The 26,598-nt window shown below is 47.3% G+C and overlaps 1 protein-coding gene across 5 annotated transcripts in view; it reads left to right on the top strand.

Annotated features, from left to right (window-relative positions):
• The first annotated feature begins 3,670 nt into the window (after positions 1–3,670).
• The window catches only part of FZR1 (fizzy and cell division cycle 20 related 1), a 41,736-nt gene continuing 18,808 nt past the window's right edge, over positions 3,671–26,598 (top strand). The window contains exons 1-3 of one of the 5 annotated variants that reach the window (XM_075903281.2): positions 3,685–3,829; positions 9,756–9,939; positions 25,713–25,853. In XM_075903281.2, the coding sequence (XP_075759396.2) occupies positions 25,785–25,853 (69 nt within the window). In that variant the 5' untranslated portion in view covers positions 3,685–3,829; positions 9,756–9,939; positions 25,713–25,784. Of the gene's footprint in view, positions 3,830–9,755; positions 9,940–25,709; positions 25,854–26,598 lie in introns of those variants that run through there. The other 4 variants (XM_075903279.2, XM_075903278.2, XM_075903280.2 and 1 more) reach the window with 4 other exon arrangements.

The raw sequence follows: 26,598 nt of genomic DNA, 5'->3' as shown, positions 1-26,598 counted from the left end.
CCCTGCCTGTGTCCCTGGTCGGTTTCCCCGTCGGGTTTTCAGACACTAGCCCTCTCTGCTGCAGTGTTTGAGGGCAAGGCTGTAAGGAAGTTGATTTTCCCCATCTACACACACCAATTTCTCCTGTAGAATAGTGATAGAAATGTAGCCATGTTAGTCTGGTGTAGCTGAAACAAAATACAGGACTATGTGGCACTTTAAAGACTAACAAAATGGTTTATTAGGTGATGAGCTTTCGTGGGCCAGACCCAAAGCTCATCACCTAATAAACTCCTCTCTCTAGTGGACCCAGAATTTGGGAAAGCATGGGTTAGAGTCTTCATGCATCTGACGAAGTAGGTCTGTGCCCACGAAAGCTTATGCTCCTACACTTCAGTTAGTCTCTAAGGTGCCACAGGACTCCTCGTCACTTTTGCAGATTCAGACTAACACGGCTACCCCTCTGATACATGGGTTAGAGTGTGACAGTGGTAAGATCATGCAGCTATATATTAGGAGCTGGGACATCTTGGTGGTTCTACCTCACATGGATTATTTTTAAATGAATAAACTCATTTTTCTGTGATTTATTAATCAGCAAGGCTGAGGCATTGGCTGTTTTTTGGTAGCCAGTAGTAGGCATCCTCACAGATGGGTCTTGAGTAGGGATTTGAATTTGAATAACTGCTAGAGATTGAGTAACAGTCCATTATCAAATATGGAAACCATACTGGCTCCATTTATTGATCAGAGCTCAAAGGTGATTTCCATGCTCAGTGTAATGCTAGCAGGTGTCAGAAACTATTGGCCAGTGCAGCTACTTTGCTGTAAAACCAAGTTGGTGTTCCATATAAATATTTCACCCCTCCTCACCCACATACATTTACCAAGCCCAGTAAGGGGCACAACCAGTCACTGGCTATTTTGATCCAGAAATTCGTCATCTGGGGACTGCGAGGAATACTAGCTGAGCTCTGCCCTGGGCCTTGTGCACTAACGCCTGCTGGGAGAGGCTGATACTTGAGGAGCTGAGAGCTTTCACTAGACACCACTCTTATATCCTTCCGTTTAGCACCTACTGCGGGCAATGTCTGCAAACCAGTGCTGTGAGTTCCCTCATAGCTAGCACTTTTATCCCACTCTTTGGCTTTGTCTAGATTTCAGGCTTCTTTCGGAAGAAGCTTTTCTGGAAGAGATCTTCCGAAAAAACTTCTTCCGACAGAGAACGTCTACACAGCAAAAGTGCATCGAAAAAGTGATCTGCTTTTTCAAAAGATAGCATCCACACTGAATGGACGCTATCTTGTATTTAAGCTGTCATTACTATGGCCACAGGGCACCTGTGCTTTTTCCTCTTTCCTTTTCTTTCGAAAGAATTCCCTTCCAAAAGAATTCTTTCGGAAAAAAGCCTTCTTCCTCATAGAAGGAGGTTTACCAATGTTGGAAAAGCCCCTCTGTTCTTTCAATTTTTTTTCAAAAGAACGCAATTGCAGTGTGGATGTAACTGGAGTTTTTTTCGGAAAAATGACTGTTTTTCCAAAAATACTCTGCAGGGTAGACATATCCTCAGACTATGTCTACACTGGTGGCTTCTTGCGCAAGAACATCTTGCGCAAGGGGTCTTGTGCAAGAGGTCTTGCGCAAGAAAACGTCCACACTGCCATGTGCGAGCTGTGCTTTTGCGCAAGAGCGCCCATGTCAGTGTGGACGCCCTCTTGTGCAAGAAAGCTCTGATGCTCATTTTAGCCATAGGGCTTTCTTGCGCAAGAAATCCCTGCCCAGTGTCCACACTGCCCTCTTGTGCAAGAGCTCCTGCACAAGAGGGCTTACACCTATTAAAAAAGAGCGTGGCTCTTGCGCAAGATGCCCTCTCTTATGACGCTGTACTGTAAATCTTCTTGCACAAGAGTGGGCGGGCAGTGTGGACGCTCTGTGGATTCTTGCGCAATAACGGCCATACTTACGCAAGAAGCCGCGAGTATAGACATAGCCTCAGTGTTGCTTCCTGCTGGAAAAGGATAGTGGTCTAGTGCAGTCCTTTGCTGCCTTCACTTCAACTCCAATCCCATACAGCACCTCCTACTGGGGGAGTCAGAGACACATAACTGTGAGTTTCCCTAGCTACTCTGGAGTTGGAGCAGTAATCTCTGCTGGCTGCTGAGTGTACTAGTGAAAGCTAAGCCCAAATTCCTAAAATACAGGCTATTCCGGGTCTCACTGGGAGTATCTTGGAAATGCAGCTAATAATCTCTCAAAATCACTATAAAATTGCCAGCGTTGGCAGTCCAGCAATTCTTATATGCTTCCAAGCTCTCAGGAAAATTTGCTTTGACACCAGATACTAAAACCGTGCCAATATGAACTTTTTCAGAGCACATGGGATGAAAAGGTATCCCATCCCTTTCATGTTAGATCATTAGATAGTGTCGGGGACTCTAACCCAGATGGCTTCAGTTCGTTGTCTGACCGCAAAGAGACAGGCAACACCAGCAAGGTCTAATCACAAAGCTCTTTATTGAAGAGTGCACACGACAGTAGAGAGCAGCCTGTCTCTACCGAGAACCAGCCCCCGATTTCTATAACAAGTGGGGTTATATAGACAGTTCCGTCGCGTCATCGATTATTCACTTAAGCAACCCACCCCCCCTTTGTTAGTTAGAAACTTCTAGCATGGATGCATACCTTGGCAAGTGTACAAGGTGGCCTTGATACATTAGCAACTTTCTTATTAAGACAGAAGGCAAGTACCAGACAACGAGGAGACAGGGAGTTTTCTTATCAGTTCCTTAAGCAAGCTGTTCAGCTCAGCAAGTACAAAAATGCAGCTGTTCGCTTATCTCATGCCCTTGCTTAACTCATGTCTCAAATTTTGTTTAGGGACTACCCAGAACCCTTTGATGGACTCTTCTCGGTCTGTCTTAGCATAACCGCCCTAGGCTCAATTTTCTGTGGCCTAACAAAAGACATGCACGATAAGACATTTAAAGAGACTAAGGTGTTCAGTATTGCTGCACATTGGATATAGCTGTGATGGAAGGGTCTTTTCTGAGTCTTTAGGCTTCACTCATTTTCCCCAATTTTTCTCTGCAACGCTGAATACTACAAACTTACGACAAAAAGAGAAATTAATACAGCTGAGATTTTCATGTAAGCATGTGACAGCAGAAGTTGGCCATTTAGAAACAAATCCAGTATTGTGAGTTGCAATACAGCCACCAGAGCTGATAATCTGGGGCTCTATCATGCAAAGCTGGTGCCTCTTGCCACAGGTAACGGCTACGTCTACACTGGCCGCTTCTTGAGCAAGAACTCTTTCAGAAGAGAGCATCTACACAAGCCCTGGGCTCTGCTTTTATACATCAGGCCCACCAGGAGCTCTGACATCATGACTGCCACATGATGTCACTAGGCGCCGCATTACGTCACCGCCGTCTCGTGGTTGCTGTAGCAACAGCACCATGGCAACCATGACAAAATGCATAATAGCTCTCAATGGGCCACCCCCCCATCCCTGCCAGCCCCCAAATCGTGTCGAGGCCCCCGCCCTGAACGCCAAACTCCCTAAACTTCCCCCTCCCACCTCTCATCCCCGGACTTTAAATGGAGGCCCTGCCTCAGCCGGGCCCGCTAGGCCTCAGGGGTTGCTATGGGCAACGAGCGCATCGCCTCCTTCCTGTATTGATTCGAACGGAGCGAGGGCAGGCGCTCCCGTGATGCACCGCGCGGGGAGGGGGCGGAGCCGCGGGCAGCGCAGGGGCAGGGCAGGAGCGGCCGCCATATTGGGGAGCGCTGAGGGCTGAGGCCGGCGGAGAGTGACAGGAGGAGGCGGAGCAGGAGCCGGGCTGGCCGGGTCGGTGAGGGGCTGCGTGCGGCGGGAGCTCGGCCGGGGGGCTCTGGTCTGGGGGGGCAGGGGGGTCTAGGGCCCCTTTCCAGGGGCTGGGGGGCTCTGGTCTGGGGGGGCAGGGGGGTCTAGGGCCCCTTTCCAGGGGGTGGGGGGCTCTGGTCTGGGGGGGCAGGGGGGTCTAGGGCCCCTTTCCAGGGGCTGGGGGGCTCTGGTGAGGGGGGGCAGAGGGGTCTAGGGCCCCTTTCCAGGGGCTGGGGGGCTCTGGTCTGGGGGGGGGGGCAGAGGGGTCTAGGGCCCCTTTCCAGGGGCTGGGGGGCTCTGGTCTGGGGGGGCAGAGGGGTCTAGGGCCCCTTTCCAGGGGCTGGGGGGCTCTGGTCTGGGGGGGCAGGGGGGTCTAGGGCCCCTTTCCAGGGGCTGGGGGGCTCTGGTCTGGGGGGCAGGGGGGTCTAGGGCCCCTTTCCAGGGGTTGGGGGCTCTGGTCTGGGGGGTAGGGGGGTCTAGGGCCCCTTTCCAGGGGTTGGGGGGCTCTGGTCTGGGGGGCAGGGGGGTCTAGGGCCCCTTTCCAGGGGTTGGGGGCTCTGGTCTGGGGGGGGCAGAGGGGTCTAGGGCCCCTTTCCAGGGGGTGGGGGGCTCTGGTCTGGGGGGGGCAGAGGGGTCTAGGGCCCCTTTCCAGGGGGTGGGGGGCTCTGGTCTGGGGGGGGGTAGAGGGGTCTAGAGCCCCTTTTCCAGGGGCTGGGGGGCTCTTGTCTGGGGTGCGTGGGGAGGGTTCCCAGGCCCCTTTCCAGGGATGGAGGCTCTGGTCTTGTGGGGGTGGAGGAGTTTGGGGCCCTTTTCCAAGGGGTTGGGGGGCTCTGGCCTGGGGGGGGGGTGGTGGATACAGGGGGCTCTGATCTGTGGGCTGCAAAGGGTGTTTAGGTCCAGTTTAGCTCCTTTCCCTACTTAAAAAATGGTTCAGCCTGGGGGGGCTTAGGGCTCCCATGGAATATGGGATGAAATGAGAGGGGCCCCAGCAAGCATGATGTAAGGGGTCCCCCAATTTTCTTTTAAGTGGCCAAGCTTGGAGCTGACTCTGGACACTGGCTGGTAGATGCGCATAGGACCTCTGTTCAGGGTGGCTTTACACAAATCTGCTCCAACAGAGCTAATGCAGGGCTCTCAAACTACTCCCAAAGTACTAATTTAAGAATTAAAAGGGACCGTGGAAGTTCTCATCTCTTTAGGCAATCCACAAGACTTTTGGCTATAACATTGCACCTGAAGGCTTTCTTTAACCTGTGCTTGTTTTCCATACCCATCAACTGCTTTTGAAAGTGTTTTTTGGCAAGTGGTTTGTTGTCACTAGCAGTCAAACCAATTTAAGAAGAGGCTGATTTTGACTAGTGTGTTAACACTATTTTCAAACATGGTTCCTTCTATATTGAGCCTGGGACCCAAAAATTGCTATCTTGCATGTTCAGCATCTTTTGTGAAATGAATGAGTCCAAGTGCTGGTGTGACCAATGTCCCTAGTATCAGCACAACAATGTACAAAAATATCAACACATTTGGTGCTGACTGTCAGTTTAGTTGGCTATCTCAGCAGAAAGACCAAGATTGCTGCTTCTACTGAATCAATTGTACAGAGAAATAGAGGAATTTTCTCCAGAATATCAAGTCAGCACCATATAAGATAGGCTTAAAATTAATCTTGCTTTAAAACAATTGAAAAATTGCCATGCTGGAATATTTATTAGTCTCCATAAGAACGGCAGCACACCTAGGCTGCATCTAGATTGGCATGATTTTCTGGAAATGCTTTTAACGGAAAAGTTTTGCGTTAAAATCATTTTAGGAAAAGAGCGTCTAGATTGGCACGGATGCTTTTCCGCAAAAGCACTTTTTGCAGAAAAGCGTCCGTGCCAATCTAGACACGCTTTTCCGCAAAAAAAGCTCCGATCGCCATTTTCGCAATCGGGGCTTTTTTGCGGAAAACAAATCTGAGCTGTCTACACTGGCCCTTTTGCACAAAATTTTTGCGCAGAAGGACTTTTGCCCGAACGGGAGCAGCATAGTATTTCCGCAAGAAGCACTGATTTCTTACAGTAGGAAGTCAGTGCTTTTGCGGAAATTCAAGCGGCCATTGTAGACAGCTGGCAAGTTTTTCAGGAAAAACGGCGGATTTTCCAGGAAAAACTGGCCAGTCTAGACACAGCCCTAGTGTTCGATTTGCTTGACTGCATGCATGGGTCTTCTGTTCCTCACTTTTCTATTTTAATCATACCCATTATTCAGAAGAACTGATCTTAAAATGTACTTCAAGAATCCACATGAATCCTTGAAGAGATGTATGGTGCATCCATGTTTCTAATAGGGATGAAAGCGACTAGTCAACTAGTCTCTTCTCCCCCCACCCCCACCACCCCTTGCTGCCTTTATCAGAGCTGGGCTGGTCGCTAACCCCACTGTGGCTCCTCTACTTATCGACTAGTTGATGGAAAATCCATTGACTAGACAATTAGATGATTAAACTAAATCTAACATCCCTAGTTTCTAAGGCAATAAAATGTAATATACATACATGTAAACTGAAACAAAGCTGATAAAATTCTATTTGAGGCTTCCCTACTAAGCCAATGTATGTCAACCTGACTTGGAAAGCCTCAGAAGTGAAAGGGTAATTCAGTTTCTTTGGTCTCTTCAGTTCTTAGTTTCATTGACAAAACTGCTAACAGCTGTGGTAATTGTGATAGTAGTGTTTATTAGGTGAACACTTTGGATAGTTCTATGAAAACGTCCATGCAGTGTGCAGCGGCAGTTGAAAAGGAAATAGGATGCTAGGAATTATTTAAAAAAGGGATCGAAAATAAGATGAAAAATATCTTACTGCCCCTATATAAAACTATATTACGCCCACATCTTGAATATTGCGTACAGATGTGGTCTCTTCACCTCAAAAAAGATATTTTGGCATTAGAAAAGGTTTAGAAAAGAGCAACTAAAATTATTAGGGGTATGAAACAGGTACCATATGAGGAGAGGCTAAAGAGACTGGGACTTTTCAGTTTAGAAAAGAGAAAACTGAGGGGGGATATGATACAGGTATATAAAATCATGAGTGGTGTGGAGAGGGTTATTTACTTTCCCCATAATATAAGAACTAGAGGACACCAAATGAAATTAATGGGTAGCAGGTTTCAGACTAATAAAAGAAAGTTCTTCTTCACATAGTGCACAGTCAACCTGTAGAACTCCTTGCCAGAGGAGTCTGTGAAGGCTAGGACTATAACAAAGTTTAAAAAAGAGCTAGATAAATTAATGGAGGTTAGGTCCATAAAAGGCTATTAGCCAGGGGTAAGGAATGGTGCCCCTGACCTCTGTTTCTCAGAGGCTGGAGAGAGATGGCAGGAGACAAATTGTTTGATCATTGTCTTCGGTCCACCCCCTCTGGGGCACCTGGCATTGGCCACTGTCGGCAGACAGGATACTGGGCTAGATGGACCTTTGGTCTGACCCAGTATGGCCATTCTTATGTTCTTATCTGGGGTAGTCCCCAGCTGACATATATCCATGAACCACTCAACAGCCATCAGAAGGTAACAGTACGGTGTCATCAGCCCGTAGGCTGTACAAGCAACTTAAATGTAAAAGGCTCAATCTGTAGCTGCTTTGAGTGATTGCTCATGTCCATTCCACTTAGCTGTGTGTACACCGCATGCATGATTGTCTGAAGACTTTCCCTTAGTGGTACCTGTTGGGCTGGCAGGAGAGTCCCTTAGAGTGGTGCCTCTGTGGCAGCACATATAGACCCTTGCCAACCTTCCTCACCTTTAGTTCCTTCTTACAGCCTGTGACGGTTGGAGTGTCTTGGTCCTTGCATTCTGAAGGCACCTTTTCTAGAGGTCTTTGAGTGTATCTATAGTTCTTGGTGACAAGTATCAGAGGAATAGAAGTGTTAGCCTGAATCTGCATAAACAATGAGAAGTCCTGTGGCACCTTATGGACTAACAGATTTATTGGCGCATAAGCTTTCTTGGGCAGAGACATGCATCTGACGAAGTGGGTCTTTGCCCACGAAAGCATATGCTCCAATAAATCTGTTAGTCTATAAGGTGTCACAGGACTCCTCGTTGTTTATATAGTTCTTGTAACTTCTTACCTAATTAGTCTGTGGGGATCATCCCCACTCCTCCTTTCTCTGGAGCAGGGCATATCTTGGTCCCAGGGCTTTAAGCCTGGTAATAAGTGCTCAAAGCCTATGCCATGTAGTTGTCCCTCATGCCTTCTTAAAGTGCTTGGGAGAAAGTCACCAATCTGAAGTGTAAGATCTGTAGTGGCTTTACGCCTTGTACTAAGATTATGAGGAACACTCATTTAAGGCTCCTTCTCATGAAAGCAGCACTTTGCCCGCAAACAGCACCTCTGTGCACAATGCACTAGCCTCAGTCTGGGACCCCTCAACACCACAGAGGGACCATGTTAGAGAGCATTGGCCTTCCCAGACACTGAGACCCAGTGCTAGGATGTGGCACGGATCCCAGTCTCTAGTTCCTTACAAGAAGAGGAGGGCAGAGAGGGGCTGCTCTTCATCTCGGCATGCTGAGGGAATGTGTCTACAGTCGGGATACTCTTAAGTCTGCTGTACCGTGGCACTCCTGTTTACTCTGGCTGCCCATTGAGTCTGGTATGGATGGACTCCATGTCCTCTGGCTCTGGGGTGGCAGAGCTGGTCCCTTTTGAAGTGGCCACGGATCAGATAGAGCTGACTGAGTTCCCAGACCCTGCCCCTCAAAGCTCCGGTACAGCACTCAGACATAAGCCACAGCACTGTCTGCAGGGGCAATGCTGGCTCCATTTACAGCTCCTGGGGAGAGAGACCCATGTAACTTCAGTAGCATTGACTTCATGCCAGCACCGAAGCCTCCCATAGCTTGGCATAGGGGCAAGCTGATCATGCCGAGTCAGCAATTCTTACAACATTGCTCCCTGTCATCGTTGACCATGGTGCCACCCTGGTCTTCTTCAGAGTACTCTAGAGTCTTACATCTACAGTGCATCACTCAAGGTCCTTGCAGCAGTCACAGCACTGCACCATGGCCAACTCAATGGCAGGGCAAAAGGGATAGAACATAGATACTTTGTGCCACACTGGGGGCAGGAACACCTCTTTACTCAACACTGCCAGGGACTGTGGTGGTGGAAGCAGCCAACCGCAGGGAAATCAAGGACAATTGGAACCCACTCCAAAAGCCAGGGAGCCAAAAAAGCTAGACCTTTTTGGCTGCAAGGTCTATGCAGTAGGGGGTCTCCAACTTTGCATCACTAACCAAGAGGTGGTGCTCATAATTCATGATCATCCCTGGACAAGTTTATGGAGTTGCTCCCTTCGGACTTTTGGCAAGAATTTGCAGCCATTGCAGATAAGGGGAAAAGTGGTTGCCCGTGCTTCCTTCCAAGTGGCTTTAGATTCAGTGGATTTTGCTACCCACATGATGGCCACCACCATAAGATCCTTGTTGCAGGTGTCAGGCCTCCCACCAAAGGTCCAGAACACTCTACAGGGCCTTCCTTTCAATGGGGCTGGCCTTTTTCTGTACAGACCGAATCCAGGTTACATGCCTGAAGGATTCCAGGGTGACCCTCAAATCCTTAGGCATTCATATCCCTGGCCTGCAGAGGAAACCATTCACGCCACCTCCCCATGCAGAAGGATGGGCTCTAGATCCTTCTTAGGCCAAGGAACCAGGTCCTCCATAAGGACCAGTCCCAAATTGGGGTTTTGAAAGTGCACCCAAGACACAATTCCAGTCCGTTCCCTGGTTCAGCTTCCCTTTGTGAACCGCTTATCCCGTTCCTCCTGTGCCTGGGCCCAAATTATGTCAGACCACTGGGTTCTAGGCATACTCTGTTCTGTTCTTCCATAACTCTTTCCCTGTTTCCGGATCTCATCACCCAGGACCAAGGTTAGCTGTGTCACCTCAATCTGGAGTCTCTCCACCTCATGGCTTGGAAACTCCCTGGCTGATCTGGGCTGAATGCTGATGCTCTGAATCAGTTCACGAAGTGCTACTGGGCAGTAGGAAACCTTCCACAAGGTTTACTTATCTGTCCAAGGCTACGTCTACACTGCAGCAACAGAGGTATCCCAAAATAGCTATTCAGTGTCTTTTGAGCACACCTGTTATTTCAAAATATAATGGGCTCGCTATTCCAACGTCCCTGTAAACCTCATTCCACGAGGAGTAAGGGATGTTTTGGAACAGCGATCTATTTAAAAAGAAATGCTTTGTAGACCGTGCCAGATTTCGAAATAAGCTAGTTTGAAATAACATCTAAATAAGATACACAATTTGCGTAGCTCAAATTGCACATCTTACTTTAACCTATGGTTCAGTGTAGATGCACCCCAAGTGGAAGCACTTTTCTATTTGGTCCCCACAGAAGGGGATTCCTCCACTACAAGCTCCAGTCACTGTCCTCTGGATTATCTGTTGGATCTAAGGTGACAGGGTCTGGCCACATATTTAGTCTGGTTCACCTGGTGGCCATTTCTGCCTTTCACCAGGGGGCACGAGGGAAATGGATCTACACCAACCCATTAGTAAGCTGCTTCATTAAAGGTCTAGACAAGTTGTACCCTCACATATGCCAGCCTTTTCTCCCTGGGACTGGAACCTGGTTTTCACAAGGCTCATGGCTCCACAGTTAGTCATTCACAACATGTCCCTGCTACACCTGTCGTGGAAAATAACCTTTCTTGTGGCTGTTATGGGTGGATGTGGGGCTGCACTCGCCAGCTGGGCCCTCTGGTTAACTGATTACCAGATAAGCATGCTGGTAAGATTAATGCTTACTGGGTAACTGATTCACATCCCTAGTCCATAGTCACATCGTCTTGATTGAGAATCCTGCCTCCCCAGTTCTCACACAACTTCCTCCTCCCTGTGACCTGCATTGTCCCAGAGAAACACATCTATCTCTGGTTCATAGACAGTGTTCAGTATGTGATTCTAATAATTGCTTTGAAAATTAGTAACCAAGGCTTAAACTGGCATCGAACCTAGGGATGTTGGTGTGTATCCATGTACGTACATGATAAGCCTGGGCTCATCAGTTAATTGTAATGGTTACATGCAAACCCCCACTCCCTTGCTGCCTCTCACAGAGGCAGCAGCATAGCGGGGAGAGCAAGCAGGAGCTGGTACACACTGGAAGCTGGCACCCACAGAGCTGCCTGTTTTCCCCCTTTTACCCTCCCCTCCAGCCCTGCTCCCACAGAGGCAGTAGCATGGGGTGAGAAGGCGGGAGCTGGTACTCATGTGGAGCCAGCTTAGAAGCTGGCACCTTGTGAACACTAGCTATCACCTGCCCCCCTGTGTGTAAACACGTAACTGCTAAAAATTTCAGTGGTTACGTGTTTACACAAGTTAGGGATGTTAAAAATCATTTATCAAAGCTGACTGGGAGGCTGTGGAAGTACTTGAGTATGGGCTGTGTGTAGAAGAGATTGCCAGCAGGATCATATGTTCTGATTTCAAATTCAGCTTCAAATGCAGTGAATTATGAATTCTAGAGTGGAGCAGACTGATGTGTGGATCTCTGTGGCCAATTTCTTGTCTCTGGCTAAGGAACGACATTTCCTGCCAAGCTGGAGATGGGGTAGGGATTTTTACCTACTATGCTACTTAGCTGAGGTTAGTGAGGAATCAAGCAGGACCCTGAGGCTCTATGCCATTTTGAATTAGGGATGTTAAAATGTGTTTAATTGTGTAACTGCTGAAAATGTCAATGGTTGCACACAAGGTACAAGCAGCTGCTGCCTGCACTGCTGTCTCTGTAATGGGTGGGGGGGGGAGCTCTGTGTGTAACCGTGCAGGTTAACTGATGAGCCCAGTGAACAGTGTAAATAGTTACTTTCACATCCCTACTTTGAATGGGGACTGAGAGACTTTAACAAAAGGTGGAGACACTTGGGTAATTCTTCAAGGTGTTTCCCCTTTCAGAGCAGCATTGCTTTGCTCTTTGCTGAGTGCATTGCAGAGCTGACTTGTAGGCACAACGATGTTTCAGTAGTGGTTATTTCACCAGTTGCAAATGAGATGGGCAGCTGAATGTCATCTGCGTACCATGGACAGTTGAGCCCATGGCATCTCGCTATCTCAGTAAGAGGAGAAGGAGGGGGTATGGATTGTGGGTAGAACCCTGCAGATACCTGCGTTATTTCCATGGACCATGTTTGCAAATTGGCTTCTGATAAAACTTTGTATCCACTCACTATATTTTGATACAGTGTGTCAGGCTACAGAGAAGTCCAGCACTGTGGGCACAGAAATATTGCTTGTGTCCATGGCCATAAGAGCTGTCTCTGTTGTGTGCTGGTTGTGAGGCATTCAGGGTGTTAGCTGATGTCACTTGTGGCTGAAGCTTGTTACTACTTCTCTCTTCCAATGTGCTGTTGTGAATCAATTAATTTATGCTGAAGCCCGGGGTATGCAGTAGGGATGTTTAAATGCATTTAAGTAAACATGTAACCAGCTTTTAAGCTGGTTCCCCATGTGAGCACCAGCTCCTGCCTGCCCCTTGCCCACATTGCAGCGCAGGAGTCGGGGGTTGGAGGCAGGTGGGAGCCGGAATAGGCAGGAAGCTGGCTTTTGTGTACTGGCTCCCAGGGAACTGCCTGCCTCCCTTGCTGCTGTCTCTGTTATCAGGGCGGGGGCAAGGGGAGAGGTGGGAGCTGTTACACACAGGAAACTGGCTTTGTTGGCTCCCCGCAAAGCACCAGTTCCCACCTGCCCCCCAGATGTAAATGTGTAACCGCTAAAAATTCAGTGATTACACATTTACACAAATACATGATTATTAACGAGTTGAACCTTGCTTTGTGTGACATTAAGTAAATCACTTAACCGCTTTCCTACTCAGTTTTCCTCTCAGTAAAATTTGGGAATCTTATTTTGCTGGAAAGCTCTTTAAGAGCTTCAGATGATATTTTGTATTTCTTACTATTTATACTATTAAGCTATCGTGAAGCACATTAGTCCAAGCTCAGAGCAGCTCTTCTGTTCTTGAGTAGATTTTTTTCAACTTGGTTTTACTATAAAAATTCTCAGCATGTAAACTGTAAAAATGTTTCTCTTGAAGCTATAAAACTATAAACTGAAGAACAGTGCATGTTGTGCATATATTCAGTGGGTTAGATTGGTACTAATTAAGCAACTATTAACCAAGTAGGGATGTTAAAACTTCTAAAAACATTAACCGTGTAACCAATTAAAACAGGAGATTATCCGATAAGCATCACTTGATGTGTTAACCAGCTAAACTTTTACATCCCTAGTTCCAAGGCTGACCAGCTGTGTATATGAAAAATAAGAATTGAATTTACTGGTGGCATTATTCTAACTTTTTTCTATTGTTGCAAAAAAGCAAAAGCAAAAATAGATAACTTCAACTATTTGAAAAGGCTCTTCTTTGAATTAAAATCTGACTAATTTCAATGTAACTGTGTTCAGCAAGACAAAATATGGAATAATATTCTATAGTGAAAGAAATTGAATTATGATCTTTTTTAGAATCTTGGTTTTTTTAGATCAGGAGAGAGAACGTTGATACCAGTTTAACTAGTTGACAAAATAGTTGCATTTATTTGGATGCTGTTCTATTTACAATAGAACCTCTGTGGCCGGCCCTCCCATGGGGGGACAGGGAGAAACAGGGGACAATGATTTAAAAGGGTCTGGAGCTCCAGGTCGCCACCACTACAGCAGAAACAGCAGCAGCCCTTTATATTGCCACTGGAGCTGTGGGCGGCATGTACCAAGAAGTGATGAAGGGCAGGCTGGGGGAGGCTAGTCCCACCCTTGCCATCCAATTCTCCCCCCCCCCCCCCACACACACCTTATCCAGGATCTGAGGAAGTGGGTCTGGCCCACGAAAGCTCATCATCTAATAAACCATCTTGTTAGTCTTTAAAGTGCTGCATAGTCCTGTATTTTGTTTCAGCTACACCAGACTAACACGGCTACATTTCTATCACCTTATCCAGGGTCTGGCAAAGTCTGTTGACCAACCTGCAATCTTCCTCTATTTATTGTTTCTCTTTGTAATTAAAAAAATTCTAGACACCAGTAATTAAATTCAAACATTTGGTCTTAAAATAATGTTACAGTTTCAATTTTAAGCTTACACAAGCTGGAAAATTATATAGCTGAACAAACACCATGAGCATTTTTTACCCTGGTGCAGCATTTTTCTCTTCTCCCTTCCTTTTTAAATGTGGTAAGTCTACTCTTTTTGTTATGAAAGTGTATCGTAAAATGTACAGGATATGAAATATGACTGAGCTACTGTTGTCACAACCTTCAGTTTGGAAACTTCTTCACTGAGTCCCAGGTCTTACAAACTTAAATTTACTTTTTATATTTAACTTGCTATAAAACTGACAAATCTTGTGTGTTACCAATGATTTGAATTAAAATGCTCAACAGCTTCAGTAGCATGATTACAAGTAGGTGGAGATATCTTGTGCTGGTTTTCCCTTATAGTTGTATTGCTGCACAAACAGATGTTAGTCCCATTTTTTCCTACTAGGTAGTGCGATGTTTTTCCTGAAATTCTGGTTTTGAGACTAGAGTAAAGGGGTTATAAAATCTTTTGAACATACTAAACCAAAAGTAAGATTAAAGGGACAATGTTAATATAGAGCAATGAGAAATGCAGCTTTTAAAATCTCCTTTTGGTACAAGTAACGCTGAAGATTACAGTAAAGGAAAGGTTAATGTAACATCCATCTATGCAGAAGAGATATAAACTCAGTGTTGTCAGATGCAGGCAGTCAGGCTGCTTCTTCTATGTGCTTCTGTCCAAGAATCTCATTGGAGAAATTTTTTACTGGAAAATGTAATGATAAAATTACACAATGTGCAGTGGAACTCAAGGCAGACATGGTACCTGGAACAGCTCTGAATTATTTTTAAAGTGACTAGATTTCAAGTAAGCAGTGTCCTAGAATGTGGGTAATATATTTCCAAAGAAATCTTCTGCAAAGGCTTTCTAAAAACAGCTATCCTAGTCAAATGTTTGTATTTCAGTAGCAGTAAAATGTTGGGGTTTCCAGTAGGGATGTAAAATCCCATTTCCATTAGTTAATCAGTTAATCAATTAACCAGTTAAACATTATGTTTAAGAAGGGGGACTGCTCAAACCCTGCCCACTGTGGTCAGGCGGAAGGCCCCCCACCCTGCAGGGGCTGCTCCAGCCTGGCCAGAGCAGCCTGAGCCTGGTACATGCCAGCTGCATCCGGTTAACCTTTCACATCCCTGGTTTCCAGTTTTTGCTTTGGTGAGTTTCAACCTGAGGCTTTATCTACACTGGCAAATTTTCTTGAGGGAAAAGTGTCTTTTGTCAAGAACTGCAGCAGAACTTTTGTCATGACAAATGACTATTTTGAAGACAAAACTTCTAGTGACACGAACCTTTTTTTCTTTTCTTTTCTCCTCCTTGTGGTGTTTATAAACATCCAGTGTAGACAAATGGAGCCATGTTGTCACTGATTCTGATCTGGGAGAAGTGGCCCACAATCAGGGATGATGCATGAGGGAGGAGCTGAGGGGGCACATGACCACCCCCAAATGCCATGGGTGGAAGAGACAAGGGGCCAGAACCTCTGGGAGTCCTGGGGAAATAGCAGGGGAATCCTGCCCCTACAGCAGGGGTCGCCCTTTCCTCCTCCACCTGGTGTTCTTCCTCATCACTCGCACTTGTCCACAGTTCCCAATCAGCCCCTCTGATCAGCAGTTTGATTCCTGCCCTGCAGCCAGATGACCAGCTACTTTGCCTGTCTCCTTGCAAGCCTCATGACATGTATATCCCTGAACACCTGGGCATCCCGTTCCCCACGTGCTGGCTCAGCATGCAGTGGTCTCATGGCATCTTCAGAGATGCCCATATCCGGCCATCACGCCAAATGTTCCCCCATTTGAACTGTTGGAGCTGTTAGATCTGATCAGTGTATGGGGAGAGGAGTCTGTTCAGTCCCAGATGTGAGTGATCCATAGGAACTGGGACACCTGCACGGAGTGTGCCATGTTTGTCTTCCTCCCAGAAGAAAGAACGGATTTCATCTGCACTAAGTGCAAGCTGATCGCCATTTTGGAAGAAAAAATTAGAGGACTGGAGGCCTAAGTGTTGACCCTACGCTCGATCAGAGAGGATGAAGACTTCCTCCATGGAAGGCAGCATTTAATCCTTCAAGCACGGCAGGCGAAAGAAGCAGAGAGGGCAGTAAGAGACCAGGAAGAGAACTGGTAGCCTGTAACTTCTAGAAGGGGAAAAAGGCCAGCACAGGAATCCCCCAATGCTATAGAGGTAAGCAATCGCTTTCAGGCTCTCTCCACAGGCTCTGCAGTGCTGAATGTTTTGGAAGGGACCTCACAAGGAAGAAAACGGAAGAGGACACCATCTACTGGAAGGCATGGGATGCGTAGTCCTAGGGATGGGGGTTCCACGGCCACCACCCCCAAAAGAAAACGATGGGTGGTGGTGGTTGGGGACTCCCTCCTAAGAGGGACTGAGCCATCCATCTGCTGTCCGGACCCGGAATCTCGAGAGGTGTGCTGCTTACCGGGAGCTCGCATTCAGGATGTGACTGAAAGGCTTACCAAATTGATCAAACCTTCGGATCGCTACCCCTTCCTGCTTTTCCATGTGGGAACTAACGATACGGCCACAAATGACCTTGAGTGGGTTACTGCGGATTATGTAGCGCTGGGAAGAAGGATCCAAGAATTTGGAGCTCAAGTGGTGTTCTCGTCCATCCTCCCTGTTGAAGGGAAAGTACTGGGCAAGGATCGTCTAATTGAGGAAGTAAATGCGTGGTTGTGCAGATGGTGTCGCAGAGAGGGCTTTGGTTTCTTCAACCATGGGACTCTGTTCCGGGCACAAGGATTGTTAGGAAGAGATGGGATCCACCTAACCATGAGAGGAAGGAGCATCTTTGCGGGCAGGCTTGCAAACTTAGAGAGGAGGGCTTTAAACTAGGTTTGTTGGGGGACGGTGACCAAAACCTGAGGGGAGTGGGAAAGTCGGATACCGGGAAGAAATGCAAAGAGGAATGAGCAACAAAGGGGGACCCCTGATTCGAATGGAGAAGATAGGGTGATCAACTGGTTACCTGAAGTGTTTGTACACTAATGCGAGAAGCCTGGGCAACAAACAGGAAGAACTGGAGGCCCTGGCCCAGTCCAAGAAATATGATTTAATTGGGATAACAGAGACTTGGTGGAATGACTCGTATGACTGGAGCGCTGTCATGGAAGGGTATAAACTGTTCAGGAAGAACAGGCAGGGGAGAAAAGGAGGAGGAGTTGCACTGTATGTAAGAGAGCACTATGATTGCTCTGAACTCCAGTATAAAGAGGGAGAAAAACCTTTTGAGAGTCTATGGGTTAAGTTTAAAGGAGCAAACAACAGCAGTGATGTTGTGGTTGGTGTCTGCTGCAGGCCATCGAATCAGGTGGATGAGGTAGCTGAGGCTTTCTTCGGACAACTGAGAGAAGCTTCCAGGTTGCAGGCCCTGGTTCTCGTAGGGGACATTAATCACCCAGACATCTGTTGGGAAACCTATACGGCAGTACACAGGCAATCCAGGAAGTTTTTGGAGAATGTTGGGGATAACTTCTTGGTACAAGTGCTGAAGGATCTGACATGGGGCCATGCACAGCTTGCCCTTCTGCTCACAAACAGGGAGGAACTAATAGGGGAAGTGGAGGTAGGTGACAACCTGGGAAGCAGTGATCAGGAGATGGTAGATTTCAGGATCCTGACCAAAGGAAGAAAAGAGAGTAGTAAAATACACACCTTGGACTTCAAAAAAGCAGTTTTGACTCCCTTAGAGATTTGATGGGTAGAATCCCCAGGGATGCTGACATGAAGGGGAAAGGAGTCCAGGACAGCTGTCAGTATTTTAAAGAAGCCTTATTGAAGGCACAGAAAGAAACTATCCCGATGTGTAGCAAGAGAGGCAAACATGGTAGGAGACTAGATTGGCTTATAGGGGAAATCCTTGGTGAACTTAAGCACAAAAAGGAAGCTTACAGAAAGTGGAAACTTGGACAAATGACCAGGGAGGGGTTTAAATGTATAGCTCGAGAATGCCGGGGAGTTATCAGGAAAGCGAAAGCGCAAATGGAATTGTGACCGGCTAAGGATGTGAAGGATAACAAGAAAGGCTTCTACAGGCATGTTAAGAAGAAGGTGATCAGAGAGGGTGTGTGGTCCCTACTGGTTGAAGGAGGCAACATAGTGACAGATGATGTGGGAAAAGCTGAAGTACTCAATGCTTTCTTTGCCTCTGTATTCACGGACAAGGTGGGCTCCCGGACTAATGCGCTAAGCGATGCAAGATGGGATGAAGATGGACAGCCCTTGGTGGGAAAAGAACAGGTTAGGAACTATTTAGAAAAGCTAAACGTACACAAATCCGTGGGCCCGGACTTAATGCATCCAAGGGTACTGAGGGAGTTGGCAAATGTCATTGAGGAGCCTTTGGCCATTATCTTTAAAAAGTCATGGAGGTGGGGAGAAATCCTGGATGATTGGAAAAAGGCAAATGTAGTGCCCATCTTCAAAAAAGGGAAGAAGGACAATCCAGGGAACTATAGGCCGGTCAGTCTTACCTCAGTTCCTGGAAAAATCATGGAAGGGATCCTTAAGGAATCCATTTTGAGGCACTTGGAAGAGAGGAAAGTGATTAGGAATAGTTAGCATGGATTCACAAAGGGAAAGTCGTGCCTGACCAATCTGATTAGCTTCTATGATGAGTTTCCCTCTGTGGACGTGGGAAAGTCAGTGGATGTGATATACAGGCAGTCCCCGGGTTACATGGATCTGACTTACATCGGATCCCTACTTACAAACGGGGTGAGGCAAACCCGCACTAGCTGCTTATCCCCAGCAGACCAGGGAGACGCGAAGCTAGCGCCCCCCCCTCCAGCAGACCAGGGAGACATGGAGTGGCTTTTCTCAGCAGACACCTCAGCTTGAGAATAAAGGACTGAGGGAAGTGAGGTGTGGGAGAATAAAACTGAGCTCTGGAGTAATGTTTGGCTAGAGTTTCCCCTACAATATGTACCAGTTCCGACTTACATACAAATTCAACTTAAGAACAAACCTACAGTCCCTATCTTGTACGTAACCCGGGGACTGCCTGTACTTTGTCTTTAGCAAGGCTTTTGATACGGTCTCCCACAATATTCTTGCCAGCAAGTTAAGGGAATGTGGATTTGATAAATGGATAGAAAGCTGGCTAGAAGGCTGGGCCCAGCGGGTAGTGATCAACAGCTCGATATCAGGATGGTGGTCGGTTTCTAGCGGAGTGCCCCAAGGTTCGGTTCTAGGAACAGTTTTGTTCAATATCTTTATCAATGACCTGGATGAGGGGATGGATTGCACCCTCAGCAAGTTTGCAGATGACACTAAGCTAGGGGGAGAGGTAGATACGCGTGAGGGCAGAGATAGGGTTTAGAGTGCCTTAGACAAATTGGAGGATTGGGCCACAAGAAATCTGTTAAGGTTCAACAAGGACAAGTGCAGAGTCCTGCACTTGAGATGGAAGAATCCCAAGCATTGTTACAGGCCGGGAACCAACCAGCTAAGTAGTAGTTCTGAAGAAAAGGGCCTGGGGGGGTTACAGTGGATGAGAAGCTGGATATGAGTCAACAGGGGGCCCTTGTAGCCAAGAAGGCTAATGGCATATTAGGCTGCATTAAGAGGAGCATTGCCAGCAGATCCAGAGATGTCATTATTCCCCTTTATTCGGCTCTGGTGAGGCCACATCTGGAGTACTGTGTCCAGTTCTGGGCCCCCCACTACAAAAAGGATGTGGACGCATTGGAGAGGGTCCAGCGTAGGGCATCCAAAATGATTAGGGGGCTGGAGCATATGACCTATGAGGAGAGGCTGGGGGACTTGGGTCCGTTTAGTCTACAGAAGCGAAGAGTGAAGGGGGATTTGATAGCAGCCTTCAACTTCCTGAAGGGAGGTTCCAAAGAGGTTGGAGAGAGGCTGTTCTCAGTAGTGACAGATGACAGAACAAGAGACAATGGTCTCAAGTTGTGGTGGGAGAGGTCCAGGTTGGATATTAGGAAAAACTATTTCACTAGGAGAGTGGTGAAGCACTGGAATGGGTTCCCTAGGGAAGTAGTGGAGTCTCCATCCCTAGAGGTGTTTAAGTCTCGGCTTGACAAAGCCTTAGCTGGGTTGATTTAGTTGGGATTGGTCCTGCCTAGAGCAGGGGGCTGGACTTGATGACCTTCTGAGGTCTCTTCCAGCTCTATGGTTCTATGATTCTATGACACTTTGTGTGAAAAGGGGGCATGCTGCAGTGCAGAATGAAGATTAAAGAATGGAGACAAACCTATCCTAAGCGCCTTGGAGCGAACTGGTGCTCCAGTGCTTCACCAAAGACTTGCCATTTTTTGAAGAGCTAGTCGCTATCCTTGCACCTTCCCTGCCAAGAGCCCTGTGGATACTTTGCACTGCGTCTGTGCCTTCCATGGAGGATTTAACCCAGGGGACAAAATAGTACATGAGTAGGATGAGGATCAAGGTCTCCCACTGGAGTTGTCAAAAACCGTTCCTGGCTGCCAGAAACACTCCACTGCGGATTGGTGTAGCCAGTCTGAGCAACTGTTTTCTGTGGAGCAGGAGATGAGACACAGGGTAAGTGGCTGTGCCTTGTGGAGTGCAAGGGCTGAGGGCATGGAAAAGTGGGGAGCTGGTTGTGTTTTGTGAGTCCTGCATAGCTAATCCATATGGCTGAGCAGAACATTTGTTTGCTGTGATCTCAGTGGAATCTTGCAGAGGGAGGCGATCAGAACTTTTAGAGAGGTACTTGTAAAATTTCTGCCTCAGATTCCATGGCAGTATAGCTTTTGTCCCCTCCTCTATTGTGGGACACTAGCCTGTACCGTTCATCAATCGCTCCATAGGAACCAAAGCGGAACATAAATGGAGCAAGGTAAAAGCCACAAGCCTGGAGAAGCTGTGCTCTGGTCTCCTTGCTTACTCTGAGCAGGAAGATGTCGGGGTGTTACTTGCCTGTGGAGAAGAGTGGCATAATTTAAACTATGTTCCTCCAAAGAGAATTTTTTTAGCCCTGTCTGGAATTTCTGTTGTCTGTATTAGCCTAGGTTATTGGTTAATGTTGTTGATTATATGCATTTCCCTCACCCCTTCCCCCACCCAGAGGCAGCAAGGGGGGAGTAGGAGCTGGTGCTGGTGGGAGCCAGATTAAAAGCCAGCCCCCCTACCCAGCACCGGCTCCACGGTGCTGCGTGCCCTCCTACCTCCCCCTCCCCCCCCCCATATACACACAACTAAACACCATGGATAAAAAGCGTGGCCTTGGCCTTGGCCTGGCACCAAAACAGTACCAATGTTGGCACCAGGCGAGATGTGTTCCTTGCAAAGATCAGCAGGAAAGTGAATGGGAAAGGAGTCTGTCAGTGAAATGGTACAATATATGACTCGGTGCTAACAGGCTCATTTTTGTACATTATGCTGAATAGAGACCTTAGCAGCCCCTCTGCACCTTGCCTTGGAGAAGTTGCAACAGATAAGGCAATTACCTTAGGAAAAGCAGGGAAGGTTTGATTCATGAAGTGTTTTCAATCAATACAAATGCTGAATACAGCAAACTCCGCCCCCCATGTCCTCACATTCCTTTTTCCTCTCTGGGAGTTGTCATTTTCCCAGGCACTTCACCCCCTCCCAACTTTGATTATGATGCTTGGACCTAATCACATTTGTGAGTTGTAATCCTTTGCCAGTACCTCCCTTACCAGCCCTGGGGGTATTTTATTGCTTTTCAGTGCACTGTTTTCCTGATGAATAAAGGCACACTGTTATAATGGTTCAACTCTTTTATTTACTGCTCAGTAATCTCACAGATCAATCACTGTGATCCCAGGTGCAGGCTTTGAAAGCAAGATGTTGTGTTGGGGGGAGGTGCTTTAAGAAACTGAGGTTTATTAAAATGCATCATCAAAGCCTCTCTGAAATTAACAGCAACCCTTTGGGCTCCTCTACCAGCTTTAATGTCTGGCTGCTCAAACTCTTCAGCCAAGCACTGTGCCTTAGTGCTCCGTCACTGAGCAAACAGTTCCTCCTTTCACACAAATTACTCAAAGTGCAGCAAGCTCTGATAACCATGGGAATATTGTCCTCAAGTCTAGCCTGCCATACAGACACTTTCATCTTGCCTTCACTCTCCCAAAGGTGCATTCGACCACCATGCAGCACCTGTTCACTCTGTTAAATGCTTTTTACTGTTGCCCAGTGCCCATGTATGGTTCCATAAGCCAGGGCTGCAAGGAGTAAGCTGAATCTCTGAGGATCACAATGAGTATTTTCACATCCCTCCCACTGTAAGTGTGTGGCCTGGAAAGAAAGTCTCTCTGCTTGCAGATTTCTGTACTAACCAGTGTTCCTGAAAATGAGTGTGTCATGCATCTTTCCAGGCTAAGGATGTTAACTAGCGGTTAATTTATTAGTCGAATAGTTGATGGAATTTCCATCGTCTAGTCGATAGGAACTTCTGCTTTCCTCTTTGAAATGTACAAGAGCTCCCGCTGGGGCTCTTGTACGTTTCAGAGGAGGAATGTGGAACTCCGCGTGCAGCTGGGGGCCAGCAGGAAGTCCTGCAGACTCCGGGCTGCCTGTGGGCCAGCTTTGAAATGTACAAGAATCCCCAGCAGGGACTGTTGCGCATTTCATAGCGGAAGTGTCCTCGTGGAGCCTGGGATCAGTGGGGGACTCAGAGTCCCCCGCTGACCCCGGGCTCCATGCTGCCCTGCCGCTTTGAAATGTCACGCGGAGCCCTGGGTCAGCGGGGGACTCTCCAGCTGCTCCCAGGCTCCATGCGGCATTTCAGCAGAACCCAGGATCATCTGGGGTCTCTCCAGCTGATCCTTAGTTTCGCGGAAATGCCTTGCGGAGCCCGGGATCAGCTGGGGAGCCCCAGAGCCCCAGGCAGCATTGCCCCTTTGAACATTGCCTTGGCATTTCAGAGGGGTAGCGCCACACCGCTGGTCCCCGGCTCAGCTGTGCAGCGCTGCCCCTTTGAAGTACTCCCTCTTCGCCTGTATAACAGAGGCAGCAAGGGAGTCAACTGACTATTGGATAAGCATTTGCTTATCGGATAGTTGACTAGTCCTTAACATACATATTCCAGGCTACTCCATGTAGATGTCTGTGCAATGCCCATGGTGATCCACAAGTGCCTGCAGCACTATCAAGAAATATCCCTTCCTGTTGATGTAGTCTGTGGGCTGGCAATAAAATTGGAATATATATGCTACCTGTTGCCCCTCCACAGCTGTAAAATCCATTTCTACTAAGCCAGCCGCTGTCATGCACATTTCCCAGTCATTGGCATGACTATGCAGTATAGGAGAGAAGTGTTTCAGATGAAGTCTTTAGCTGTCCTTTCTCATGTCTGAAAGCAAAGAAGTTCTGTTTAAACACGTGATAAAGTGTGATCTTGTCATCTAATGATATAAATTCTGTAAGTAGCTGTGAAGCTATAAAACAGAATCTAACTTCAAAGATAATGCTATTTTGCAATATAAGGTACCTCAATATGTTTAATTTTGTGAGACACATTTTATTAAAATTGTACCAACAAAATGTGAATGAATATCTGTTCTGAAATCACATCATCCTTATTCTTATGACTGAAAGATAGTCTGGGCATGGCTACTATAGCTACACTGCCCATCCGTCCTGGATTTTCCAGCACAGTCCCAATTTTTGATCTCCTGTCCTGATGTCCCTGTGCAGCAGTGAAGTGTCCCGGGAAGCCTTGAGGCTCTGAATGCAGCTAGAAGCCTCAGCTGGGCTATATGGGGGGAGGAGGACAGGGAACCAGTGTGTCCCTCAGCTGGGCTGCGGGGGGTAAGGGGTGTCAGGGAACTAGGGATGTTAAATATCGGTTAATTGAATAGTCGAGTAACCTCATGAAATTTTCAGTTAGTCGACTTTTCTATAGTCCCCGTGGGCAGGGCCAGCAGCCACGGTTGCAGAGGCAGCAGTGTGGGGTGCCAGGTGGGAGCTGGTCTGTGAGGGGAGCCAGTTTAAAAACCAGCCCCCCTCGCAGACCAGCTTCCTGTCACCCTGTGCTGCTGCTTCTGAGAGAGAGGCAGCAGTCCCTGTCTGGGAGTTGGGGGTCTGAGCTCCCAGACCTGGCACAAGCCAGAATTGAGCTGGGCTGTCTGCCCCCCTGGCTCTTAATGGACTTTAAATGCAGAGCCGCAGCAGGGGTAGATTCTGGACCTGTTGCAAGCCAGGACTGAGCCAGGCTCCTGGCCAGCCTGCTAAAAAATGTACTGGCAGGGAGAGGCGGAGAGGGAAATGCATGTAGTCTATAGCACTAACCTGTAAGCTTTTGCTTATTGGTTAATCAACTATACTATTACATCCATCCGGGAACCGGCGCATGCCTCAGCTAGGCTGTGGGGGACGGATGCGCCAGGAGTCAGGCACATTGTTTAGCTGGGGCGCAAGGGAGTGGGGAGCCAGAAAGCCCAGTGGCAGGGGCTGCAGCAGGGGACCTGAAATGACCTTCCATGGTCCAGAAAAATCCTTTATCTGGGACCATTCAGGTCCAAAGGGTGCCAGACCAGAGAGTTCCATCCATCCGTACCACACATTTCACTCTCCCTTGGTCCTGCTCCATCCCCCCAGCTGCCTTCTGCACCCTCCTCTCACTCAGATCTCCCAAACTTTCCCCCTTCTACCTTCCACCTCCCTCTCCCATCCTTATCCCACTAGCAGCCCTGTCCCACACACTTGAACCCCTCATTTTTGTCTCCACCCCATAAAATCTACCAGAAAAGTAAATCTGACCTATGGGAAGCCCTGAACCTCAGTCCTCGCTGTCCCTTCCCCTCATCCCATGGGGCTCCAGCACCAGAGAAGTGAGGTATCTCAGTTGGGGTCCACATCAGTGAGGTTCGGGGGTTTGGGGAGCAGGTTTTTTTGCTTCTCACTTGTGGTCTCCAACTGAGTTTTCTGTGGGTCAGTGACCCTTGACCCAAAAAAAGTTTCCCCACCCCTGCCATAAATCAAGAAAGCATTGAAACCTTTTGTGTTGGGCATAAATTAATACTTAATTTAAAATGAAGTTTGATAAACTAACATGAGAAAGTGAAATCTAGCTGTTTAATAATTTAAATTAAACCATTCTCCTTAGCTGCAGCGCTAGCAAAATGGCTCGGTTGTAATTATGTAATTAATGGTGAGTTTCCATTAACAACTGGTGGTCTGTGGAAAGGTTTACATTGAGCCAGGTGGTCCATGGGCCAAAAAGGTTGAGGTAGCTAGATCAACAGTATTCCTTTGACCTAGCTGGTCTATACTAGTTATCCAAGCAGGGTGTGAGATTTTTAATAGCACTGAGCAACGTGACTAGATCGATCTAATTTTTAAGCATATACCAGTTGTAAGTGGAGACTAGGACCCATCATCCACCCAGAATTATAGATTTTAAATAGATTTGAGGGTCATAGTGTGGTGTAATATTCCTAACCCGCTAGTGCACTGATTTTGTGCTAGGCTTTACCATTTGAAAGTCTGAATAATGTGTGTGTGACAGAGGCAAAATGGACTTGTGTTTATAGCTCAAGATTAAGAGTTGGACTTCTAGTTTCTGTTTGTGATCCAGCCACTCGCTCAGCCTCTCTGTGCTTCCCTTCACAGATTATGTAGAAGCGGGATGACATTTGTGTACTTCTCATAATGGTTGTGTGGTTTAATTAATTTATGTCTCATGTGGGTGATGGGCTAGAGATGAAATGTGGTGGCAGCAGGTTAGTATGCACCATTTGTTGACTTTCTTCCTGTTTTGTTGCAGCAGACTGATTACGGGCTAGACTTCATGAATAGAAAGTTCTGGTACTGTTAGACTCCCCAGCCACCCCTATCCACCATGGACCAGGATTATGAGAGACGTCTCCTACGCCAGATCAACATCCAGAATGAAAACACGATGCCTAGTGTAAGTCTGTACATTTACTTAATGATCCTCCCAGGAGACTGTCAGGCATTTCCTCCCCACATCCCCCCCCCCCCCCCCCCCCCCCCCCCCCCCCCCCCCGGTAAAGAACGGACTTTATTCTGTGAGCTGTAAGGTGCTTTATTATCCTTTAGCTTCCTATATGAGCTACTTAATAGCACACAGGTCTTTTTAAGCTAGCAAATCTTCTGAATGCTGGGGGTAAACAATAGATGGACTTGGCACATAGACCATCCAGCATTTCAGTGGTGTATTACATCCCAGGAACATCATAATGGACATACTTGGTCAGGCCAGTAGTCTCTCTAGCCCAGTATCCTGTCTCCTGATGCTGGCTAAGGCCAGATGCTTCAGAGGGAATAATCCAAACTGGACCATTATCAAGTGATCTATTCCCAGTCATCAAGTCATCAGATCTGGCAGTCTGAACCATAAGGCCATATAGCATGTGGAGTTGCATCTCTGATCATCTTGGCTAATAGCCATTGATGGAATTCTTCCACCAACTCATCTAATTCTTTTTTGAACCCAGTTATGGTTTTGGGCTTTACAACATCTGCTGGCAATGAGTTCCACAGGTTAACTGTGTGTTGTGTGAAGCGCATTTTTTTTAACCTGTTTTAAGATCATTTTTTGTCAGGTGACTTGAGTTATGTCAAGGGGTAAATTACACTGTCTTGTTCACTTTTCCCATCCCGTTCATAATTCTATAGACCTCTATCCTATT

The sequence above is a fragment of the Pelodiscus sinensis genome, chromosome 32 (genome assembly GCF_052426305.1).
Source record: "Pelodiscus sinensis isolate ZL-2025 chromosome 32, ASM5242630v1, whole genome shotgun sequence".
In the NCBI taxonomy this organism is placed as follows: Eukaryota; Metazoa; Chordata; order Testudines; family Trionychidae; genus Pelodiscus; species Pelodiscus sinensis.
Note: the sequence above shows the minus strand (reverse complement) of the source record. Positions and strands in the feature narration are given on the sequence as shown.